The sequence below is a fragment of the Sinocyclocheilus rhinocerous genome, unplaced genomic scaffold (genome assembly GCF_001515625.1).
Source record: "Sinocyclocheilus rhinocerous isolate Xijiao unplaced genomic scaffold, SAMN03320098_v1.1 scaffold567, whole genome shotgun sequence".
Taxonomy (NCBI): domain Eukaryota; kingdom Metazoa; phylum Chordata; class Actinopteri; order Cypriniformes; family Cyprinidae; genus Sinocyclocheilus; species Sinocyclocheilus rhinocerous.
Genome location: NW_015649134.1, coordinates 680,117 through 702,679, shown reverse-complemented (window position 1 = coordinate 702,679; position 22,563 = coordinate 680,117). Strand labels below are relative to the sequence as shown.

The 22,563-nt window shown below is 37.2% G+C and overlaps 3 protein-coding genes across 3 annotated transcripts; 1 reads left to right on the top strand and 2 right to left on the bottom strand.

Moving 5' to 3' along the window:
- The first annotated feature begins 1,754 nt into the window (after positions 1-1,754).
- cunh17orf67 (chromosome unknown C17orf67 homolog) lies at positions 1,755-4,297 on the top strand. The gene is made up of 4 exons (XM_016515012.1): positions 1,755-1,972; positions 3,260-3,348; positions 3,563-3,700; positions 4,079-4,297. Exons 1-3 carry the CDS (start codon positions 1,921-1,923, stop codon positions 3,677-3,679), a joined length of 258 nt encoding a protein of 85 aa, XP_016370498.1. The 5' UTR covers positions 1,755-1,920; the 3' UTR covers positions 3,680-3,700; positions 4,079-4,297.
- Positions 4,298-5,151: 854 nt separating this feature from the next.
- LOC107710282 (chromobox protein homolog 8-like) lies at positions 5,152-8,306 on the bottom strand. The gene is made up of 5 exons (XM_016515011.1): positions 8,100-8,306; positions 7,948-7,991; positions 6,817-6,882; positions 6,661-6,727; positions 5,152-6,454 (listed from the first exon to the last, which is right to left on the bottom strand). Exons 1-5 carry the CDS (start codon positions 8,166-8,168, stop codon positions 5,618-5,620), a joined length of 1,083 nt encoding a protein of 360 aa, XP_016370497.1. The 5' UTR covers positions 8,169-8,306; the 3' UTR covers positions 5,152-5,617.
- A 4,804-nt stretch (positions 8,307-13,110) lies between these two features.
- On the bottom strand, positions 13,111-17,404 carry LOC107710281 (E3 SUMO-protein ligase CBX4). Its single transcript, XM_016515009.1, has 5 exons — positions 17,179-17,404; positions 16,938-16,981; positions 16,393-16,458; positions 15,013-15,079; positions 13,111-14,893 (listed from the first exon to the last, which is right to left on the bottom strand). The coding sequence occupies exons 1-5, from the start codon at positions 17,245-17,247 to the stop codon at positions 13,511-13,513; spliced, it is 1,629 nt and encodes a 542-aa protein (XP_016370495.1). The 5' UTR covers positions 17,248-17,404; the 3' UTR covers positions 13,111-13,510.
- Between the last annotated feature and the right edge of the window lie 5,159 nt (positions 17,405-22,563).

The window sequence follows — 22,563 nt, the reverse complement described above, 5'->3', positions numbered from 1 at the left end:
TTCCGGTTCTGTGGCTGCGGTTCTGAAACTGCTGGTGCTGCGGGTCTGCAGCTGGATATATCTCACCGACTGCGCTGATCAAAAGCATGATGGGAAACGACTGACTGACGACACAGCTTAATGTAGAGGTCTGCGCGGGACTGTTTTTTCAGTCGGTTCTGCGCAGATTTTGCTCATCTCAAACAAGCCTAATCATGCATAATTTGTTTGAGATGAACTGAATATTCCCAAACACTATGACAGTGCGATCTCTGTGTGAGATATGTGATTGTTGTCATATTTCTATAAAAATCTAAAATACATGTTTGTATGAATGTAAAAATAGATGATAAATACGCCTTTCCTGTGGAATTAAATAGCAAGCACTTTGGGTGTCTTTTGTTTATCATATCTATTTTAATATAAAAGTAACAGAACTGAAATTAGGCTATATCATGTTTATCAGCAGCACAGCACACCAGTGAGATTGCTCATTGGTTCAGACAACCGTGATGCTGCGTTCTCTTCTAAAATGTTTTTTTTTATCTGGGGCAAGTTCAAGCTCAAACTAGTTTTGCTACGGTTTCCGGTTTGACCGACATGTTTCCTGGAAATGCCGCTAGGTGGTGACAATCTCTTTATTATTCATAGCTTTCAGTCACGTGACCGGCTCGAAGACCGGGAGGGCAAAACATAGAACTGCAGGACAAGCCTGTCAATTTTACATCTGTTTCACAGCCGCAAATATTTAGATCACCTCTCAAAATAATAAAACAAAGGTATGTAAACAAAATGCAAGTTTTGGCCATTTGCAATCCACATTAAGCAACCGCGGCAATATTTCAATCATTAAACAGTGCGAAAAAAACGTTGTAAAAACACTTAAAGTGCCTTAATATATTTAAAACAGTATTCTCTATATTAATGATGCATAGGCAAGCAGATGAGGCCGGAATATGAACGCAATCCGCTTAATGGTTCAGTGTTTTCCTTCTAATGGTTTTCTATGGGAAACCATTTAACGTGAAACTTTGCACATATTTTATATTCTGGCTTCATTTGCTTGCCTGTACAAAATATACATAATCAATAAGGTGTTTACTGAATTTCGCCTTTTAATATCTGCGTTTTACTACATTACTACTTAATGCAAACTGCGTAAAAATAACTGGCGGTCAGTGGAGCAAAGCTTCGTTTTGCCCTCCAGGTGGGCGTTCCTATAAGGGTGTGACGTGACGTGAAAACAATTAATAGACCTAGACTTTGACGAATAAGCACCAGATTGTCATAGCAAAGTCGGAATTGACCCTTTTTTTATTTTAGAAATAGCCTTTGCACAGTCAGCCTTGTAGGCTACTCTTGTAGGTTCACAAAACTGTCGTCCATAAAATGCATTGCACAAATTCGAACATCTGGGTTGTGCTGTTCTGTTGTAAATACAACACAGAATTTTTGCTTTCGCACAGAAACACACAGCGTCTCCCTGACATGGCTGCTTGGGCGGCATTACGCAAATATTTCCACATCGTGACGTAGAGATGAGGGGGCGTGTTTGAATGAGGTGTTTTAGCCCGGTCTGGATCAGCCTTCTCTTTTAGATAGAATACATCATTTTGTGGGAGACTTTGAGCTTTGTAACTCTGCAGATCTTATACATGGACAAATAGCTACATAACACATTAAAGAAAAGGAAAAACAGAAATCGCATCATATGACCCCTTTAAGTAAAAGTAAAGGCGACATCTTGTGGAATATGTCTGTAACTACAGACTCATCCAGATGTGAAACCAGGAGTCTTCTTCTGTAGCCTATCCGGTGGCCTGTAAGCAGAGGTGCTGTGGGGGTAACTTCTAAATGACGTTGTCTTGTATTTCTCCTCCTCATAAGATGGGTAAACACTCAAGTGCAGCTATTTCGAACTGAGGACGGACGGAAGTGAAAATGAAGCTGTTGGTATGCCTTTTTTGCGTGGTCTTATTGACCTTCTGCACTGGTATGTTTTTCCTGTAGAAATCTTATACCATGGGTTTTATGGCAGTTTTATTAGCATATACTGTGTTTTTATTGTTCTTATCACTGTGGGTTGTGACGTTTGTGTGCATATTACCTGTTTAACTAGTCTTATTTTCATGCGAAATCAGAGCGTTTTGGAACATTTGGACAATGACTTTTGAAATAAATCTCTATTTTCTTTTCGGCCTTCTTGCAGTTCTATAGTTAAGACAGAAATGGGTGTATATTTCTGTGAGATTATTTTAATTATGCTTACGCTTACCTATTATTTTTTCATTGTTTTTATCCCCCTCACTTGCTAAACGATTTGTAATGTCAGCCTATTGGAATAGCAAACTCAAAATTGGCGTTGTTATTATTATTTTTATATTATTATTGCTTTTTGACGTTTTCATTTTATTTGTATGTTGGTTTTTATAGCCTATATTCATATCCCATCACATCTATATATTTCTATTCTTGTTTTAGCTGCTGAAAATGTTACCTGAACACAAATTATGTGATGATTTCACCCACCATCCCCACCCCATATACATTTAAGGATCTTATCTAATTTGTAACGAAAAACGCTGCTCGGCTGTTTGTCTGCCACGTCGGTGTTTACCGTAACGGGCTCATTTTCATACCCCTCGCGGGTCAGGGCTCCAGGTCACGCGTGCGCAGGGGCGCGCTCCCCGGGGAGACGCGCTCATGAATGGGCACTTTGTGTTCTTCCATAGACAAACAGCGCTGGGAAACGGAGGGAGGGGTTGAAATGGGGAGGCAGGAGAGAAAATGAGTGAAGTGTATGTGTGTGCGTGCGTGCGTGTCTGTGTGAAAGAGAGAAAAAAGAGGGAGAGAGATTAAGAAAGAGGGAAAGAGAAAGGCCAAAATTCATACAAATTAGACCCCCAAAGGACTCGGGGAAATCTGAAAGAATAAAGGTTCAGAGGACAGAATGGCCGCCTGGGGAAGAATGGAGAAAATAAAATTAGTATGCAGCTAGTAATAGAAAGAAAGAAAGAAAGAAAGAAAGAAAGAAAGAAAAATGGGTAATATTAAATGGCACAAATTAAAGTCTTTGATAATCGCATTTGTTTACATAAAAATATAGGCTACATAATGAATAAACTGTTGACATTTTTTTACGGTAACCCCTTAGTTATTTAGAAAAATGAATCAGTTAAATGTATTCACATGAATAAATCATATTGTCATTTCCATGAAATTACAATATGAAATGGTGATCTTGATACATTGTCATCGTTTTACTTGTCATGATCCTTAGATGCAAACCCCATCATTAAGGAGAGTTTTGCAAAGCAGCTACTCCGCACCAAGAGACAGAAGCCTGGACACCCTGATGAACCTATGAGGGTTGGGTGCCAACAACAGACTCCTTTTATTTACATAATAACAAATCTTTAGAAAACATCATGCATGAGAGCCTGCTGTAATTCTTTGTGATAGTAAACATCTGTTCACAATATTGCTTTGTGCTGGTTTTAAATAAAATTCTTAAAAAACAATAAGTGAACTCAGCTCCATGTCAATAGCCTACTCTAGAATTCAGAGTTCATGTGTATTTCAGGAACACATGCTGCATATGCAGAGGCTTGAGCAGAGGGCTCGAGAGACCAGTATGGAGCATTGGATGAACCCTCACTGCTTCCCTCGCTGTGACCGCAACTACGGTTACCCTGTGTAACGGGCCTGTAGTGATCCACAGGTTCTGATATCCCTCAGCTTTTGTATCTCACTGAAGACTGCAATGTTTGAGCTTACTATTATGATTTCATATATTATGTAAATTGTACCTTCACACTTTTCCTTATAACAAATTTGAATTAGGTGAAGAAAGTAATTACATTTGTAATGTGTAGACGAATATTTGGGTGAAGGCAATAATTGTTAACACTCTTTACATCATATGGGATTTTTATTTTTATTTTCATTTCTGTAGGCCTACTGACTTTTTGTATTAGTTCTGCCCTGACTTAAGGCACATTAGATGTAAATGCGGTTTTATCATTGAAAACGGTTTATATTTACTAAAATCCTACCCATATGTGAGTGCAAATCAATTCAAAGTGATTTTTTTTTTCAGGGCGAAGACAGGAATTCCGGCGACGACAAAGCTGATAAAGACCATGAAATGAATTGCAATAAGAACGAAGACTTAGAAATACCGAGGAGGCCAAGGACACAAAATCCACGAAGACACCCACCCATCGATAGTGTAGACGCATTTTAGATGTCTTATTTAGGCTAGATGAAAAAATCTTATAATCGGTAGATTTTTTTTTTTTTAATAAAACGAATTACGAAATCGCATTTTGAATAAGAGACTCATTAATAAAATAAAACTGTTGTGCTCTAAATTTTGATTGTGACTGTGGTTTTTAATCTTGGGGGTTATAGGAGTATTTAATTGCATTATGATATACGTAAAAGCGAAACTAAAAAAAAATGTTTAAAAGAATGATGATGCGCACTTTATGCGGTCCATAAACATATAGGCAAGAGTTTGACCTTTACACGGGAATATCTGAAGGCCCAACACTGATTGATCGAAAGCACAATGACTGTGTTGTGTAAACCTGAAAGTTTACATTTCGTCACGTGTCACACAAGAAACCATAAAGCCCAGATAAATAAACAAATAAAAGGCTGTAAAATGGAATCAATAAGTACCACCATTGTAAGCAAATTAAATGTTTGGGAACTTTAAAATGTATTTTCTTTTCTCCTTAAAACAACTATAAATCTCTTCTTGCATTTATTGCTACTCTAACTGGACAAATAAGCATAAATTTAAATATTAATTTAACTTGTTTTTTTCTTCAATATTTAGTAATAGTGTGTGTGTATATATATATATATAATATTATATTAGCCTATTTGTAAAATTATGATTCAGTATGTTTCGAGTATGGACATGGGATGTGCGCTTTTCTATTTAACGTCATATTAAAGAACATTTATTCGCACGATTCATAGATCATAGAACTACAAAATCGCCCTACAAAATAATTAGAAGTCTAAGTTTATGCAATTGAACATGAATAGATATCTATGAATACGAATTTGAGCTGAAGAGATACAAAAGAAACGTGTTCATTATTCTACATTTTACTTTTGAGTTAAAGATGAAAATTAGATTTTCATTTTACACTTTTATTTGCATAAATTGTTAAAGTCGCTGTTTCGTCAAACAAGTGTACAAGGTAAATGACAATATTAAATGACTAAATAAAATCAACGTAAATTACAAGAATTGAAAACGTAATTATGTGACGCAAATATGACGGCTAATGTGCAAAACGTCAACCCCTGGTCTGTACATAAACGTTTTTAATATTCGTCTGGGAGACAAATGATACTTTATATATTTAGGTAAACAATTTGTAATTAATACTTATTTACAACAAATGATCTGAGAACTGTATGTATTTAAACGCAGTTCTGGCTTTGTTTAACGTGTCTAGTGCATGCAAATCTCTTAAAGCAGCAATTTCACAATAAATACAGATTTCAGTGTGACAGAAAACGGAAAAAGATTTTTTTTTATACAATACACTGAATATTTTTTGACAATAAAGGACTTCTGAAGAGATGGAAGGAGCATACTGGTTGCAGTAAATAATCATCTTTTGTCTTTAAAGAAGCCTTTATCTGTGCTACTCTCTTTGATTGTTACAGTCAGGAAGTTTGACGTTACATCAGTAACTATGACTTTCTCCACATTGCTGAAGGAGGGTCTCCAAGCATCTCCCTCCTCTGGCTCTCCAAATATGCGTGACACTGGAATTTTGGCAATAAGTGAAGGGTGTCTGCTGGTGGAATCAGCATGTTCAAATGTTCTTCGTTTTGAATGGTACTTCAGGTGTTTATGATGAAAGTGGCTTGTCTGTGGATTATTCCTGCGTCCCTGTAAGTCTGCACTAACTCTGCTGGAATGCAAACTCCACTCTGGAGAAATATGCTGGGTACTCCTGCTTGGAACAACTCTGTTTTGTTTGTGTGAATAGGTAGCATCCATGTGCTTGTGAGATATCTTAATTCTCCCACTTATTTCAGAGCATCTCTCTTCCTCTTCTCCCAAACCTAACTTTGCCATTTTGGAAGGAATGCTTGCCATGGTTTCGTCTGCTGCTCTTTTTAAATGCTCTGGATGTAAGGAGCTTGTGTAGCCATCTGTGAAGCGTAATTTGGGCTTCCGTCCTCTCTTTTTTGGGGCGAGGGTAAATGCATCAGTGCTGGGTCTGGGTGAGTGTGGAGAACGATGTTCCCTTGGTTCTGGAGGTGGAATCCTTACACTCTCCCCTCGGTTGACTGTGCTGGGAGGGAAAATTGAAGGAACTACAGCACGTAGTCCCTCTCTTGCTCTAGGGGTTACTACAGGCTCTGGACTGGGATATGTAATGCCTCTGAATGATTCATTTCTAAATTCGTAAGACTTTGCCTTTTCTTTAGTTTGGGCCTGTAAAATGTAATGATTTTGAAAAATTAGTGCAGAACTCAAAATTATGCCCTTATATAAAATGTATTCATTTACACAGACAAAAAATTGAGTGCAAACACAATAACGTTTGTGAAGATTAAGTGGAAAAAAAATTATACACAATATAGATAATAATAATCATCTTGGTGAAATTATTTATTTGTTAATAAATAAATGACATTAACCTTTAGAAGAAAAGTCTTGAGCTTAGGTCCTCTTTTCTTGGGTCCAAATATTTCTCTCTCACGCTCCCTGCATGAAAATGCAAGCGCATGTGTGAAAACGTCTGTATTTTCGGCCACCTAATAGTTTTACTTCATCTTTATTTATTTATTTTATACCTCTCTTCAAAGGCAACGAACAGGCGCGAGTCTAGGATATTTTCCTCTGGTTCCCAAGTACTGTACCTGTGAGAACAAAAAAGTTTCACGTGATGACTGTCAATTAGTGATGGGAAGTTCGGTTCTTTTCCGCGAACCGGTTCTTTCGGACAGTTCGATTCAATAAACCGGTTGAAAAAACCGGTTCACCGGTTCTTTTACGCTCGACGTAATGACGTCTTTGGCGATGACGTAATGGCGTTAAGTCTATCGCGGTCTCAACACATTCAAATATAAAGTCAGTAATCATAACATCAGTCAATTAAAACATCATTATAATCTGATACGTTCCTTACAATTTGGATTTTTGTATCTAAAGCATCAACACATATACAGGCAGTGATCTGCAAACTAGGATGTTTTACAGTTATGACGTCAATAAATTAGTCTTCATCAGCGCAGAAACTATGCTCCACTTACTATGTATAATCCATTACGGTTTATTTGTAATTAAGTAAACTTACGTTTCGCCGGATTGGCCCATTATCCTCGTTTCACCCGCGCTCACGATGGCATCAGTTGTCCGGTTCAGAGTTCAGACACCTGTGGCGGGCGGTGCTGCTGTGCTGTGACAGTCATTACTGTTCGGTTCGGTAGTTCAGATCACACACGCTGTCGCTGAATCACGCATGCGCAGTATCATCAGCTCATCGGTTCTCAAAATTACTCCGGGATATTGGTTTATTTCGACTCAGAGGGAGTGTCAGCCATGTTAAAAAAGTGAATAACTTAAGTAATTTGTGGATTAATGCTTACTGGAGACGCGAACCGTTTCAAATGATTCAGTCCGATTTGGTGAACTGGTTCAACCGGTTCACTAAGAAGAACCGGTTAAATCGAACGATTCGTTCGCGAACCGGACATCACTACTGTCAATCTCCTGCCGCATTTAAACCACTGCTCTATCGGCCAGCTAGCAGGGCCAGCTAATGTTGCAGCATGCCATCTGCCAAAACCAGTCTGCAGTAATAACCAGCATGTTAACATGCCACTGGATGTACGCCCCTCACGATATCTAGCAGGGTTGACAGCCATCACTGTCACCAAAACACCAGCAAGGCACAACAGACAGGATGGGCATGTATTACTCACTTGGGTGACCAGCCCTTCCATTTCACGAGATATTCCATTCGACCCTGCGCGTGCCATCAGACACACACACAAAAAAGAATTCGTTAGCGTGAGCCGATGACATTAGCACTTATATGCAAAAAATGTCGAGATATATCTCACACAGCACATACCCGTCGTATTCGTCTCTTGATGATTGATTCGGCCGCGAACACCCTCTCTCCGACAGCCGACAGCTCCATGTTTACCTTCGTCTACCGTTAGCTTGCAGCGTTAGCTAGCTGTGAGCGCGAGTCTGGTCCGCCTGCTCTAGCTTCAGAATTCCATACAGCCCATAATACTCTCGTGCACAGCCAGACGTCATCACGTTCGTTAGCATGTTGCCTTGGCACCGCTTGTAGGTGGAAAGATTTGGAGGCCGTTTATTGGCTCCGCTGTTGCTAAGTGTCCGGGGCTTGCTCTTAGTGACATACCTGCATTCTTGACAGAAATATGATAAGATCTGTTCAATACTTAATTGAACACAGAAGGTTAAAGTTCCATCGTAAACGTTACGTCAAGACTACAGGAAAACGTAATCAATTTAACGTTAGCAGAACAAGGACGTGTATGCTATAGGCTACATACTCAAAAAATTCTGTATTTTCTCAAACAGGCATAATTCATTAAGATTTTTCTGTTTTTGATATAGGCTACTGTACTGTTATTATAGGAAAATGTATGCCATCTTATTCTGATCAATATTCTGCTATTCACAAGACTATTATACTAATCCCGCTAAAATCAAACATGAAGTCTTTATCCACGACAAACTAATCATGGATGGAAATGAATATTGGTTTGAATATGAGTTCTACGGCAGAATAACAGCCTATACAAAATGATTGTTTCTTTTCGTGTCTTATAGGCTATAAGTTTTTTAAAAGCCGTTAAATAAACAGAACGGGCTGAATTTGTGAATATGCTAATGATTATTTAAAGTATAAGGTAACCTACTTTGCCACGTTAGATTTTTGTTACTTTTTTAATAAAAAACAAAACAAAACAACATGTTTTATCCAGTAGCCTACATTTAGGTTTTATCCAGTAGCCTACATTTAGCCCACACGTCTGCTCAAAATGACTAAAGAATATTTAAGTTTTGTATTCAACTATGGCTCTTTCGAAAATAAATAAATAAATTAATTAATAAATTAATTGATTGACATTTTTGTATGTCAAAATTAGAATAAAAATCAAACTGATTAAACAGCGCCATTGTAGCTTCATATTTTATACTTTATTTATTTAAATACCAATTTAATTACTGAAATAAATTAAAAAGATGATACTAGCCTAATATCTTATTAGTTATTACAATACGCAAAAGATGACAACAACGCTAACTTTTGCTAAAGACAACTAAACCAAGAAAAATACAGCACAATAATGCGAATTGAACATTTCATAAATATTAACTTTTTATTAACAAGAGTTACTAAATGCACTACAATAGGTAACCTCTTAAATGGTTCCCCTAACAACGATTACATAGGCCAGACTTGTCTCCATTAACATTTTTTAGATCAAACAATTGTTTTTATTTATTTCATTCTAGGCTATTTATTTATGTTATTTTTTTTATATTTTAATTTTAGAATAAAGAATGAAGATAATATACTTGTATGTATTGTATTAAAATAAATATAAAAATATACTTTTATAATTGGGTGTGCCTAATTCGATTAAAAAAAAACACATTATTGTTGGTTTAACGAAAAATATATTTTAAATATAACATTTTAGATTGGCTATAAATATAATTAATTTTACCTAAGCATTGAAATTGCAAGCAAACATTAATACCAGCTACACATATGAAGGAAAAACAGTCATTAATTTATTGCATTTAATCATTCATGGCCACATAAAAGCCTGTTATCGAAGCGTTTCCGAAAATGTTTACCAATCTTATGCTCCGTTCTGCACAATCACTTGGGTTTCAAACAGGGCATGTCAGGTAAAAAAATCGCATATATAGGCCTAGCTAAATTATGACATTAATATGTTCCTGTGTGAATTTTAGACATTATCAAATTGTAACAGGCGTTTAAATGTAACATCATAGCTATATTTAGGTCTATAAACAATAATATTTTTAAATAATATCTTAAAACTTTAAAAATGAAAATTAACGATATATTGATTGTTCACTTTGTGGCTTGTAAATTAAGTTTATACTAGGGGTTTATTCGGTGAGTAAAGATAATACATCCGCTACAAAAAAATGAACAGTTGAACAGTGGTTTGAAGATATTGTGACGATTGTATTGTGAAGATTTCTTCACAATAAAATCAAAGCTTCAGTTTTAATTTTCAGTCTTTATGTACATAACAAAACAGGTGCAGGCTTGTGGTTGGTTCTGCGGATTGGTGGTTTGACTACTGCAGTGGTCATATCCGTATATGGACTCTAGATCGAGCTGGAAGAATATTATTGGTTAACTCGTTCCTGGGCAACCAGCATGAGAAATTCTGCACAATTTACAAAGGGAAATGACAAATACACGACTATTTTGCCCCGTGTGTTTCAGTCTGTTTGATGCAATTTTCGATAATGTTAAAAATATGTTTATATATTTTGATGTCAATTTATTTATCAAAAATATTTACGTGGATTCCCTGGTTTTGTTGGATTACTTAGGTCACATTGTGTCTATGACTTACACATTTATTAAGACCATAAATCGAGCCCTTTCTGCTGCATATTAGTTTACCAGTCGCCATAGCCTAGGCTATAGCCTATAGTCTATATATATATTTTTATTTTATGTAATTATAAAATCGAGATTAACCTGAGTGAATTTCGGAAAAGAGGTGCATTAAGTTACTGATTTACATTAAAAAAATAAATATGCCACATAAAATTAATCTAAGCTTTGCCAATAAACACGTTGGGAAAACTTATAGGTTATCTTTGATTTTTAAGTAAAAAAGCAGCCCAACTGCAAATTTTCTATTAATTATTTTAGTGAGATAAACATAGCCTACGTTATGTTTATCTTCCTGAAGGCAACTTGTATTTAGATCATATTATTATTATTTAATGTGATCACATTATTATCATAAGACAATATTTTAATGACCTCAAGTTTTAGAACGCATCTGTAGCCTACCTCTCACATTATCAAAACGCTTTATTTTACTAAAGCCATCTGTGAGATTTAATAAACCTAATGCTTAACTCAAATAACCTTTATTACTTTATTATTTCAAAAGAAGCTGTTCAAGTCTTCTTTTAAATAAACTTGCCGAAATTAACCAGCTACAGCTAAAACGCACTGCAGTAGCCTAAAGCTGAATTCAAAAGCTGATCGCAAATAAAGTGGATGGACCAAAAGGAAGCCATTTTATAACCGCAGCGAGAGCAGCTTTATCTCAGACGGTGCAGCAAAGGAAATGGTTGATTCCGTTTCAGTGAGGCTGAAGTGCTTTCCAAAGCCCACCTTTGACACAAATTTCACCACTAACCAACCCCTGCCTAGTTTTTGGATGGACTAATACTAATCATGATCTTGCCGTGAGAAAGAGACGTTTGCTGTCCGCCATGTTAGCGCTGACAAAAAATCAGTCGAGTTTTATACATCAGGCTGTTCAAAGCTTCATTCTAACCCAGTGATAGTAGCTTATAAAGCGAAAGCTACTATTAAGCCTATAATAATGAATTTTCTATCCTTATTGCCTATATAGTGCCGTTTTACCTATAAACCTTTGACGATGCCTATACGGGATGAATCTCTTCTTGCCGGTCTTGTATGGACAGTCTTGCATAAACAAAGTCTGTAATGGTCTGAAGACACATATGGATATATTATTCCATTTGGATGACATTAAAATGTACATTCTACCTATAAACGCGGCATTCATTAACATTTTGGAATGCTTATGAGGCAGCTGCATAAAGCATTCTGCCTGATACGCATATAGCTATAATAATGCCTGTAAGATGTTAATTGCTGAAATGTTTTTTTGCGCAGTCTGTCCTAATCTAGGCTACTTCGCAGATGTGACAAATTGGACTTAGCCTAACGTTATAGCCTACGTCTCCGCAATATCACAGTATAGACTACCGAGTTCAGGGATTTTAAAATGTAGGCTATCCCATCCGATAGTCCGAGTTTTTTTTTTTTTTTGACAACCTTATGCGCTTGCCATGCCCATAATTAAAATGCTGCGACACAAAATTCGATTTACACAATAATCATTCTAAATAGCCGTGAGCCTTATCTGAACAAAAAAGAAAAATCCATTAGAACGGCAGGTGAAAGTTTCCTTCTTGATTATGTTTGTTATCTTACCTGATAGCTCACGGGATTTCTTTTTCTGGGTTTTTCTGAGGCAATATCAACATGAAAACATATTTTTGGTTTCTTAGCTATTCCTGGGTAATGTTGCTTGTAGCAAGAAATGTGATATCTCTTACATAAAAATTAATCCAACGGCCAAGAAAATGAAACGTTTCTGTCTTGACACTGATGTTTTAAATGTGATCTCGATAATGAGTGTCCAGATATATGCGTAGATAAGCTTCGCGCATAATTAAAGACTGTAAGGCCCTACTGTCCTTTTTTAGGCCTAGTCTATAACAGAGCTTTGTAAATACAACACTGCTGCCAATACTCCCACAGACGTGCCAGTTTTCATCGGATGATACTGATCAGAGTTGTGCTAAACTTACAAGCAGTTGCCATATGTTTTTTTATTTTATTTTTGTAATGGAAGTAAGTTAAATCAACAATTTATTCCCAGTCTCGGAACTGAGAATTCGTGCCAATCTCAAGCATGTTTGTTAAAAATTATAGCATTATGTGTGGAGTAAAAGCAGGCATATCTCTTTAGCTAAAAAACAATTTAGCTAAAAAAAAATCCACATGACAAAAGTCCAAGTGTCACTCACCTCCCTGCTCATGTGCTATTTAAGAGCTGTGCAAAGTTCAGTCTGATACTGATGTCTTATGCATTTACATGATAGTAATGTTTTGCTATCTTTCATATGGCCTATCTGCTCATCTCACATGTGAGTTTAATAGGAACACTTCTATTCATCACACACACACACCTGCTTGCAGTACAGGCAAAGACTGAGATCTTACTCAAGAACATAAAATAAAACTTTTAATATGCTTAGACAACCCTAAATAACACATTTTAAGTGACTTTGTTTTTTTTAAAAAGCAAAGACTATAAAAGACAGATCAGTAGAAAATGTTTATCAGTATTACATGTGTAGTAAGTGCTTCTTGTATTTAAGCCTTCTGAAATACAGCACTGCAAACAGCTTTAAGCTAAATTGATACAAGCTATTATAGCCTGTTTAGTTTCTTTTTTCTATCCCTAACATGGAATAGTTAAATGTGTGAATCTGAAAATTAATTCAGATCAGTTTAATCAAACGCAATCTGAAACTATATCAAAACTTTACACTAGATTGTTTAAAAAAATTCAGGCAAGTTTGAGGACTTGATGATGAGACATGCTTTACATTTTTACAAGTTCACAGTAAATAGTTAGTAGTCTTTATAGATTTTATATACATCACATATTCCTAAACTGTAACATACTCCTTGAATGTCACTGTGAGGCAGTTTGCTGTGACATCTGTGATTATTATATTCCCAAGAAAAGGTGTAAAGCTTCGAACAGATTTTTTCATTTCTTTCTCTACTTGCTCTGGTGTAGAGACTGCTGCTTTCACAGTCGGTATAGAGTTTCCAATCTGAGAATGTGTAGGAATTTTTCTCTCTTCTCTCGACCTTACACAGCTGAGGTCTATGGGTTCATCTTGGTTGGAGTCCAGGATTTCAAAGTCATGTCCGCCATTGTGCTGATGGTCATCGAAGTGTGTGGTGCCATTGCAAGAGTGAGACAAGTCAGTATTTGGAGCACTTATACTCTGAGAACTTAGGAACCTCTTAGCCTCCCTACTGTCACTGTCTGGCTCAGAGTAGCAACGCTTTTGAGGGAAGGTTATGGGACCATATTGAGTAGATTGGGTGCCTCTTTGATCACTCTTCTCAAAAGGCACTGTAGTCAGACTGGTTTTGGTTGTCAGTTGCAAGGGCTGTTCATTAGATACATAATCTCCAGTGTTGCCAGGCTTCTTTAAATTGTTTGGCTCAAACACTATGGAGCATGCTTTTTTAGGATTGTCTCCTCCACAAGATGATAGTCCATTGGAAAGCCTAAAACAGGCAGACTCCGCTTTACTGTCCTTTTTTATCACTTTCACAAGACTTTGCTTCTTTGTGTGCTTTATCTTCTCTGTGCTCTCATCTGTTCCACAGGACTTACAATCCAGTGCTTGCCTTTTTTCCTCGGAATCTGGTGTTCCTTCCTTAATTTTAGCTGCCTGGGTGCCATTTTCCATGTATTTGCTCATGACAATGACAATGCGCCCGTTTTTATTCTTGTTCTTCACAATCTTCAGTTTGCTGCTTTTTCCATTGGGAGGTGCTTTGTCTTCCTTTGCATCACTGTTTGTGTTCATGTTTAAGTCAGCTTCACCATTTAGTTTAGGAAGCTTTTTCAACCCCATATTTATATTCCTCACCTTACTGAGGCACCCAGAATCCTTATCTTGGATCCATTTCTGCTGTAGAGCTGGAGATAAGTTCCATTCCTTGTCAGTCAGCTCAGGAACTTTGGTCTCCTTGACCCTCTGATACAGGGAGTCATACATTTTAGGGTTTGGTTGATAGTGGTGGTGTTTCTTGCTGTTGAGCTGGTAGTAGTGCTTCTTTTTTCCATTTATTCGTGCCTCTCCCTGCTTGTCTTTTGGGTTGGGCTGGTAGGGATGGTGCTTCTTGCTGTTAAGCTGGTATTGCTGGCTTTGGACCAGGTCTGATGTTGCTTTGGGTTGGTAATCCTCAACCTGAGACACCTCCTGAAGGTCGGAAAGAACACTGGATCTTCGAGCAAATGATGGTACCTTAGAAATCAGACAAACCAACAATGAGCTTTGCAGTAGAAACAATTAGTGACATGATTTTCACAGAAGTTAATTGTGTACACTGTTCATACGTATGTTTGTAAGTGATAGTGAATTACCTGCAAGAGAAGGTGTTTTGGTTTGGGCCCCCGTTTACGATAACCAATAAGCTGCTCTTGTCTTTCCCTGAATGAAAAAGTTTTAGATTATAGAACATCATGATAAAAGAAACCAAATTCACGATAAGACACAAGCTAATATATTTAACTTTTGATTTATTCTGACGATTTGTCCCACACTCTCAGAAAGAAGGTACAAAAGTTGCCACTGGGGCGGTACCTTTTCTACTTTTACCCCAAAGGGTGCATATTAGTACTTAAAGTGTATATATAGTGTAGTATACAAGTGATAAATATTAGCACATTTTGAAAAGGTACTACCCCAGAGACAGCTTTTTGTACCTTTATTTCTGAGAGTGAATTATGGTCATGTTATTGCCTGTTTTGTGTATCCTTTCAAATATGATCTGTCTTTAAATTGCCCACCAGTGGCATTCATAAAATTCACTCCCATAAAATAAAGAACATTCTGTGTTGCTTCAGACAGTACACACCTTGTTTACTAATTTGGTGGACAATCCCAGTTGGAAAGGAAGAAAGAAAAAAAAAGATGACAAAACGTATTAATTTGCTTTATTTCCAATGGGTTCTGTTTATTTGTTAGCTCAAACTACGCATATGGGCTGTCGGAAAAAATGGGCCATCAGCTATTTTCTCATCGACCTTCTATAAAATAATATTGCAAAAACCTAATTAGACTACCTAGAACGGTTCTATACTCAAGGGGCGCGTGCAATTACCCCAAACAGAATTCCGCGTCGCGATGGAGACCGCTAATGGTGCGCGCAGATGTCAGTCAAAGGGGATGAATACCCGAGAAAAATGTCGGGGAGGCGTGAACGCACGCGTAGCCACGGAAAAACTGCCCATTTGTAATGCAAAATGCAGTCAATTAGTGTGGGCGTGTACTTCGGCTGTAAGCTTGAAAGAAAATAGCATGCATTTGCGCTTACTGCAATGCTTTCGGTTTAGGGCGTCTAAAGAGTATGTCCAAAAGCGCACAGAGTCAGCCAAACCGGACGAAATGAATAATAGTATAATATTTAAAGGGCGGCACGTTTGATATAAAATAGTTCCATAAGGAATGAAAGGTGTCTCAAAGGATCATATTTTCTGGCCACGTCTGTATGTAAACATTTTTTTAATAACTGGTTCTGGGCCGTGGCATTGGTGTACCGCGCAATTAAATTCAGTCATATATTATGGCGCGCCTGCGCACAAGTTCTCTCCAGCTCCTATGTGCACCCCCCTTCTGTCATTCTGAGAGAAAGTGAAAAAGAATGAGCATGAGCGCAGCGCCAACGAAAGCGTCTTCCCTCCTCCTACCGTTTCGGCTGTACAAGCTCAGAGTGTCAAGTCAAGACTGCTCCTATGTCTCACCTGTTTTGGAAAGCGACGAGAAGTCTAGGGTCCAGAATATTTTCCTCTGGCTCCCACGTGTTATATCTATAAAGAGAAGAAAGGAGGCGGAGAGCAAGCGGAGAGGGGCAGAGCAGAGAAGCATGAATATCACCAGCTCCCTCAACCGAACTATCTAACGTGGCTGTCATCTAGTGACTAACGCCACTGTCCTGCTAAACGGATCTTCAAGAATATTAGGGAGTAAAAAAATACTGATGCTACATGGTTGATGCTTTATTTCCTATTTGGTATATTATTAGTATTATATACGTTTTATTTAAAAAAAAAAACACAAAAAAAACCACACACAGCCACATTTCTATAGGCTAGCATAAAGCTTACATATGAAACATTATTATTTACCATCACAGACACACAAAGTTATGACATTCCTGCATCAGTTAGTAAGCGCCAACTCTCTCTCTCTCTCTCTCTCTCTCTCTCTCACACACACACACACACACACACACACAACACATCACATTAAAATAGCAAAGCAAGTGACATCTTGAAGTGAAACTTACTTGGGAGACCAGCCTCTCCACTTGACCAGATACTCACACCTTCCCTGCAAATATCATAAAAACAAAGTCAGTTACGATTGGGAATTAGCCTACTGTAAATAAAATAAATAATCAATTATGGGTTTCGGAAACAAATACCTACTCTTGTGCTCTCTCTTTTAAAAATACAAACCCTTACCTGCACGTTTTATAGACTTACAACATGAAAATGTAAAGTGTTTGTTAAGAGAAAACCGCAAACCTTTCTAATGCGTTTCTTTTCGATGCTTTCCACCGCGAAGACGTGCTCACCCGCGGTGGGCAGCTCCATTTTCAGCGCGCGCTGTAATACTTCTCAGTGCGCGCGCGATGAGTGCACTTCTCGCTTGGTTTCACGCGTTCTCCCGCTCTGTATGGTCTTTCGCTTCTCAAGCGAGATTCAGTTTAAACTCTCAAATGATCTGTACAACGTACTTCATGCAAATAGCCATGAGCGTGACGTCACATCAGGAGGGGCGGTGTGGAGGCTGGTCTGCCCTGTGCCGCGGGCTACTGAGCAAAGGAAGAGTCGTTATTGCAGCTCTTTCAAGTACTGATCGAGAATTCCTCCTTCATGACGCAAAGTAGGGCACACTTGTGGCAATTTTTACATTTAAGCTTGATTAGCTCTTCAGTTGTCATTTAGCAGTTCTGGTAACAGCCTAAATCATTATCAGCATCAGCACGGTTTTTTAATCGTGTGGATTTACCATCCATTTTAAGTTTGTATCAGTGGAGAGACAACTTTGAGGAAGATATTAACATTTTTAAAAGGAATAGCCTACATGACAGATAGGACTACTGAAGTGAAGAGTTGAGCTATGAACAAATGTTTGTTTATGTTGAACAAACACCCAGGTTACACAAAAACCCATACGCTGACGCTAAGACATTAATAAATTAGATAATCAAAGAACAGCATGTTGAGACTTTACATTTTGAACAGTGTTTTTAATTTATATTTTTTCTCTACTGAAGCAATGCAGTCAACTTATGCATTAAATAATCAAATGGGCGGCATTGGGATTCATCCTCAATAACCAATACTTGGCAGATTAAAATGACAGATTTGAAATTCCTATAAATTATTAGATTTGGTGAATTTTATTCTTAAAGCGTGATATTCTAGGTTAAACATCGAGCGTACCCACTCGCTCTAAACACTTTATTAAATAACATCTATCTGCCTTTGGATAAATTGCATTAAGACACAAATTATTTCGTTGTCTGATTACAAGTAGCCTAAATTAGAGTATGTTAGTAACGTGGTTGTGTAAACTCATGTAGGCCTACACATTCAATGCACATGAGAGTTGACCGCGAATGTACAATATGTAGGTCACTGTGGTTGGTCTTCAAAGCCTCAAGCATTCAGCTCATCTGACATCTGCATTCTGACGGCCAACGGCTGCTATAAGACCTATGGAAAATAAACTGCAGTGGCAAACGAACGTGTGAAAACCCTGGGCAATGCCCAATCATTCACTGCCTGTGCCACAAAGGCTATGCGCCGCGTATTGCGTACCATCTTCCGAGCAGGAAAGAAATCGCACGCACACACACAAGCGAACAATACAATCAATAACGTGAACATATATTTAAAATATGCACTGATACATTTACACACATACTCTCAATAATCTGCGCGATCATAAAAACATAATAATGTCTTTGCGACCCCAAAACGGTAAATATCTTAAGAAAAATTCAGCATGATAAGGGTTAACTGCTGGCGGCAGTTCTCAGCCTATTGCAAAGAGGCACGACTGCCTTTCCTTATAAGGCAATGACTGCTGAACAGCAGCGAAAATACTTGAATATATAATGTATGAAATACATTAGGCTAAGTATTCACCGACATTATGCAGTTGCATAAAATGGACTTCTCATAGAGATTATAGTTTTCCTTGTAATGAATCTTGAACAGTTTCATCGCGCGAACTCATCTGTGTCAGTTTACAGGGAATACTGTAAAATTGTTATGGTCTACCCGATGCATTAGCTAATGTTATCATTAGACAATCCAGAGTTACTTGTTTCGTCAACGAGCAACATTTCAGTATTTTCAACCTGCTGATCTCTGGTGCTCGTATCTCGAGATGTTCCTGTTAATTTATTATTTGTTTAATACTCTCTCTCATGTTAAATAAAAAAGTCGGGTCAAGTCTTTCTCATACTCAACCTTAAGTACTAACATATAGGACGGACTGCACATAACAAGATACAATCCAAGTGTTTTTAAACATCACCGCGAAAACCAAGAAAGAACACAACTGTGGCTTCAGATTAAATTGCAGAACAATTGGCACATTCTCTCTCTTCTGATTTCGTACTTCATACAATAAAATACTCTGAATATTCTGACAAAAATAACATAATAGTATGTGTAACTAAGAGGGGAAAGGGTCTTAAAATGAGAGAAAGACATCTCTAATTATCTCTAAATGTCGGTGCGTATAAAACTTTTATATATTTTTTTAAATCCGAAATATTTCAGCATATTCTGTCCCGTCAACGCAGTTTGGATGTCTGTCACGAATGCTGCTTAAAATGAGAACATGAAACATTGTTTAAAGCCCTTGGAAAAAGAAGCAGGACTTCCCTATGTTCAAAGATTTGATCACAGTAATGTTTTCAGGAATTCGGTGTCACATATCAAATTTATGATTATAGGCTATTACGTTTCTGCTGGCTTTGATTTAAACGTTGGACATGCAAAACCTTCTTGTCGCAGTATTAGCCTACTAATAAATGTTGTAAAGGTAACACTGGGTTAAGGTAACACTAGTTTTGACCTCGAGCTGACTGGTTGTTCTGTTGTTTTCTGAAATGCATAGCTGGACATCGCAGTCTTCGATTGGCCATATACATAGTCATTAAAATATCACGCAAACTGATCTACCTTTTGAAGAAATTGTCGGTGTTTGGACAAACGAAATATGTTAATGAAGTGCTCGTCATTGTAGGCTATCTCATGTCGTTTAAAAACCTATTTAAAATTCCCGTCGTATCATCATAAGTTTCTCTGGAATCCAGGAGTGCAATTGTGGTGGCGGGTGACGCTGAGCTTCAGGCGCTTCCAGCGTTATTTCCTTTTGATGCTGTGGAACCAAGAGTTGACGTTCTTCCAAATTCATGCAACATCCAGACATGTCACGATGTTTGATCATTTTTAACACTGCACTGCAGAGCAAATATTCCAAATGGCACGAAAAGATGCAAATTTGGCGACAAGTTTAGTGATTAATTCACTTGTTGTCCTACATTCTGAACTTTTTTCCTGATATCCTGATCTGACCAGGTGTCCAGTGTGTGCAATTTTCTGTGGTTTGAACTAACAGCTTTCACTCCATTCCAGTGTTGCTGTCACTAATATTTCAATGACCATCACAATTCTGTGTGATAGGAGTCAGGTCTCAGAACATGGCCACAGTTGTCAGGAGGACTTAGTACCTGCTCAGTTTTCAACAGTCAGTAATGATCACTAGCATGCTCCATTAAGCAAATAGCTCTTTAAAAATGCTGGGTTGTTTCAACCCAACTTTGGGTCAAATATGGAGTAACCCAACTTTTGGGTTAACATTTTAATTAAAAAATTTAACCCAACAGCTGGGTTAGTCCATATTTGACCCAAAGTTGCACAACCCAGCATGGGAAAACAAGAAGATAAGTACCTGTAACAGCCTCCATCAGACTCAGTTTGAAATTATTTCCTTGATTGTAACTCCCAGCCAAGTCAACACTAATTATATTACACCTGTTCTCAGTGACAATGAAGTTCAACTTTGAGATTGATATTGAGTTTTTGCCTTTAACTTGAACAGAATTATCCCTTTTGGATGACTGTTGAAATTTGTCATAACAGTGCAAATGTGAACACAGGGAATAACTCTAACTCTAGAACTTCATATATATATATATATATATATGCAGCCACATTGCTGAAAAAATTGATGTTGTCCACTAATAAAGAAAGACTGATTTCAACCTGAAACCAAAAATAACCCATTGTGTGCTCAGTGGCACAATGATTGTTGTTTGACTTTGGAATGCACCACCCTTACACTAATGGAACACTGGGGGAAAAAATCATGTTACTATGGTGTAACAATCAGCTATGGAGGCTGTAATTTAAACACACAAACAAAGCCCAACCATACTGGAAAAAAGACAGATTTTTTTTGATAATGCATCGATACTCAACAGTCCTGTCTACCAGGAAAATATGTGATGCATGACTAATCATTGAACATTACTACCATTACTACAAAACTAATCCAACCAGTTTGTAATAAACAACTAGAGATGCATACCTCTAATCACACCTCATAAAAAAAATAAAAAAATAAAAATGAGTCATGAGCATGAGTCATATGTCATTATCGCGGTCTCATTTAATACCGAACCAATGAAAACATAAAAGAAGTAACTGTTGTACAGGACCTTGAAAGCATGATCCGAACCTTCAGTTCATTAATTTAAATTTGTCTTGCAAGTTCTTGCTTCCATCCTTACAAGATGTTGGGTAAATGGCCATAGGGCTAGGGTTTCTGGGCCCCTTGTTCTGTATATTGCTTTGGGGCCCCATCAGCTGATATCAGTGTCCTTGTCCTTGTGGGGGATCTTTGTGCCAATTACTGTATTTTCCTATTACTGGAATAAAACTGGAATGTCATAAGATGCTTGTATTACAGTATACTCTATATATTTGTAATTGGATATATGATTTTATTCTAACCACTTTAGTTCCATGTGGAATGTTTTAGAATCTAAAACAATCTAAAACAAAATAAAAATAGAATAAAAATAAATAAATAATAAAAAGTGTTTGTGCCACAACCTTGTAAATGAAAAATGAATATATACCGTATTGTCCCGAATATAAGACGATGTTTTTTTCTTGGTAATACATCTGAAAAAACGCGGTCGTCTTATATTCAGGGTCTAGACTTTGACATGTCAATAATACACCCACAACACTAGGAGGCGCCAAAACCGCATAAAACGAGTGTGCCGTGAAATACGTAATGTAATGCGTGTTGTAAAGATCGCGAGTAAAAACAAAAGAAAAAGAAAACCTTACAGCTGCACGAGTCGTGACTGTCACGTTAGCCTGACGGGACCAAACTCCCTTTGTGATTTTAAAACGTAAGACAGTACCCAGATTTAATTACACCAATTCCAATATTACTCAAGATCATAAGACTCACAGAAATTCTACTAATAATTGCTAAGAAGTGCATTGCAATGAAGTGGAAATCTGATACTGTTATTCCCATAAGTCTATGGTTATCTGAGGTTAATAACTGTATACCCTTGGAAAAATTAACATACTGGCTAAGAAATAAAAGTAAAGTATTTTATAAAATTTGGCAACCCCTTTTCCGTTATATGGAAGACACTTCAATAGACCGGATGGATTCTCTTTTCGAGTGAGGTTTTACACAGTAATAACTATGATATCCTGTATCATCCCAATTTTATTTATTTTTTATTTTTTTCTCTTTTTCCTTTTTGTCTTGTATTGTCCTGTCTTGTGCAAAAAGTTGTGTTTTGTATTTTTTGTTTATATTACAGTTCAAAAGCAAAAATAAAATATTCCAAAAAA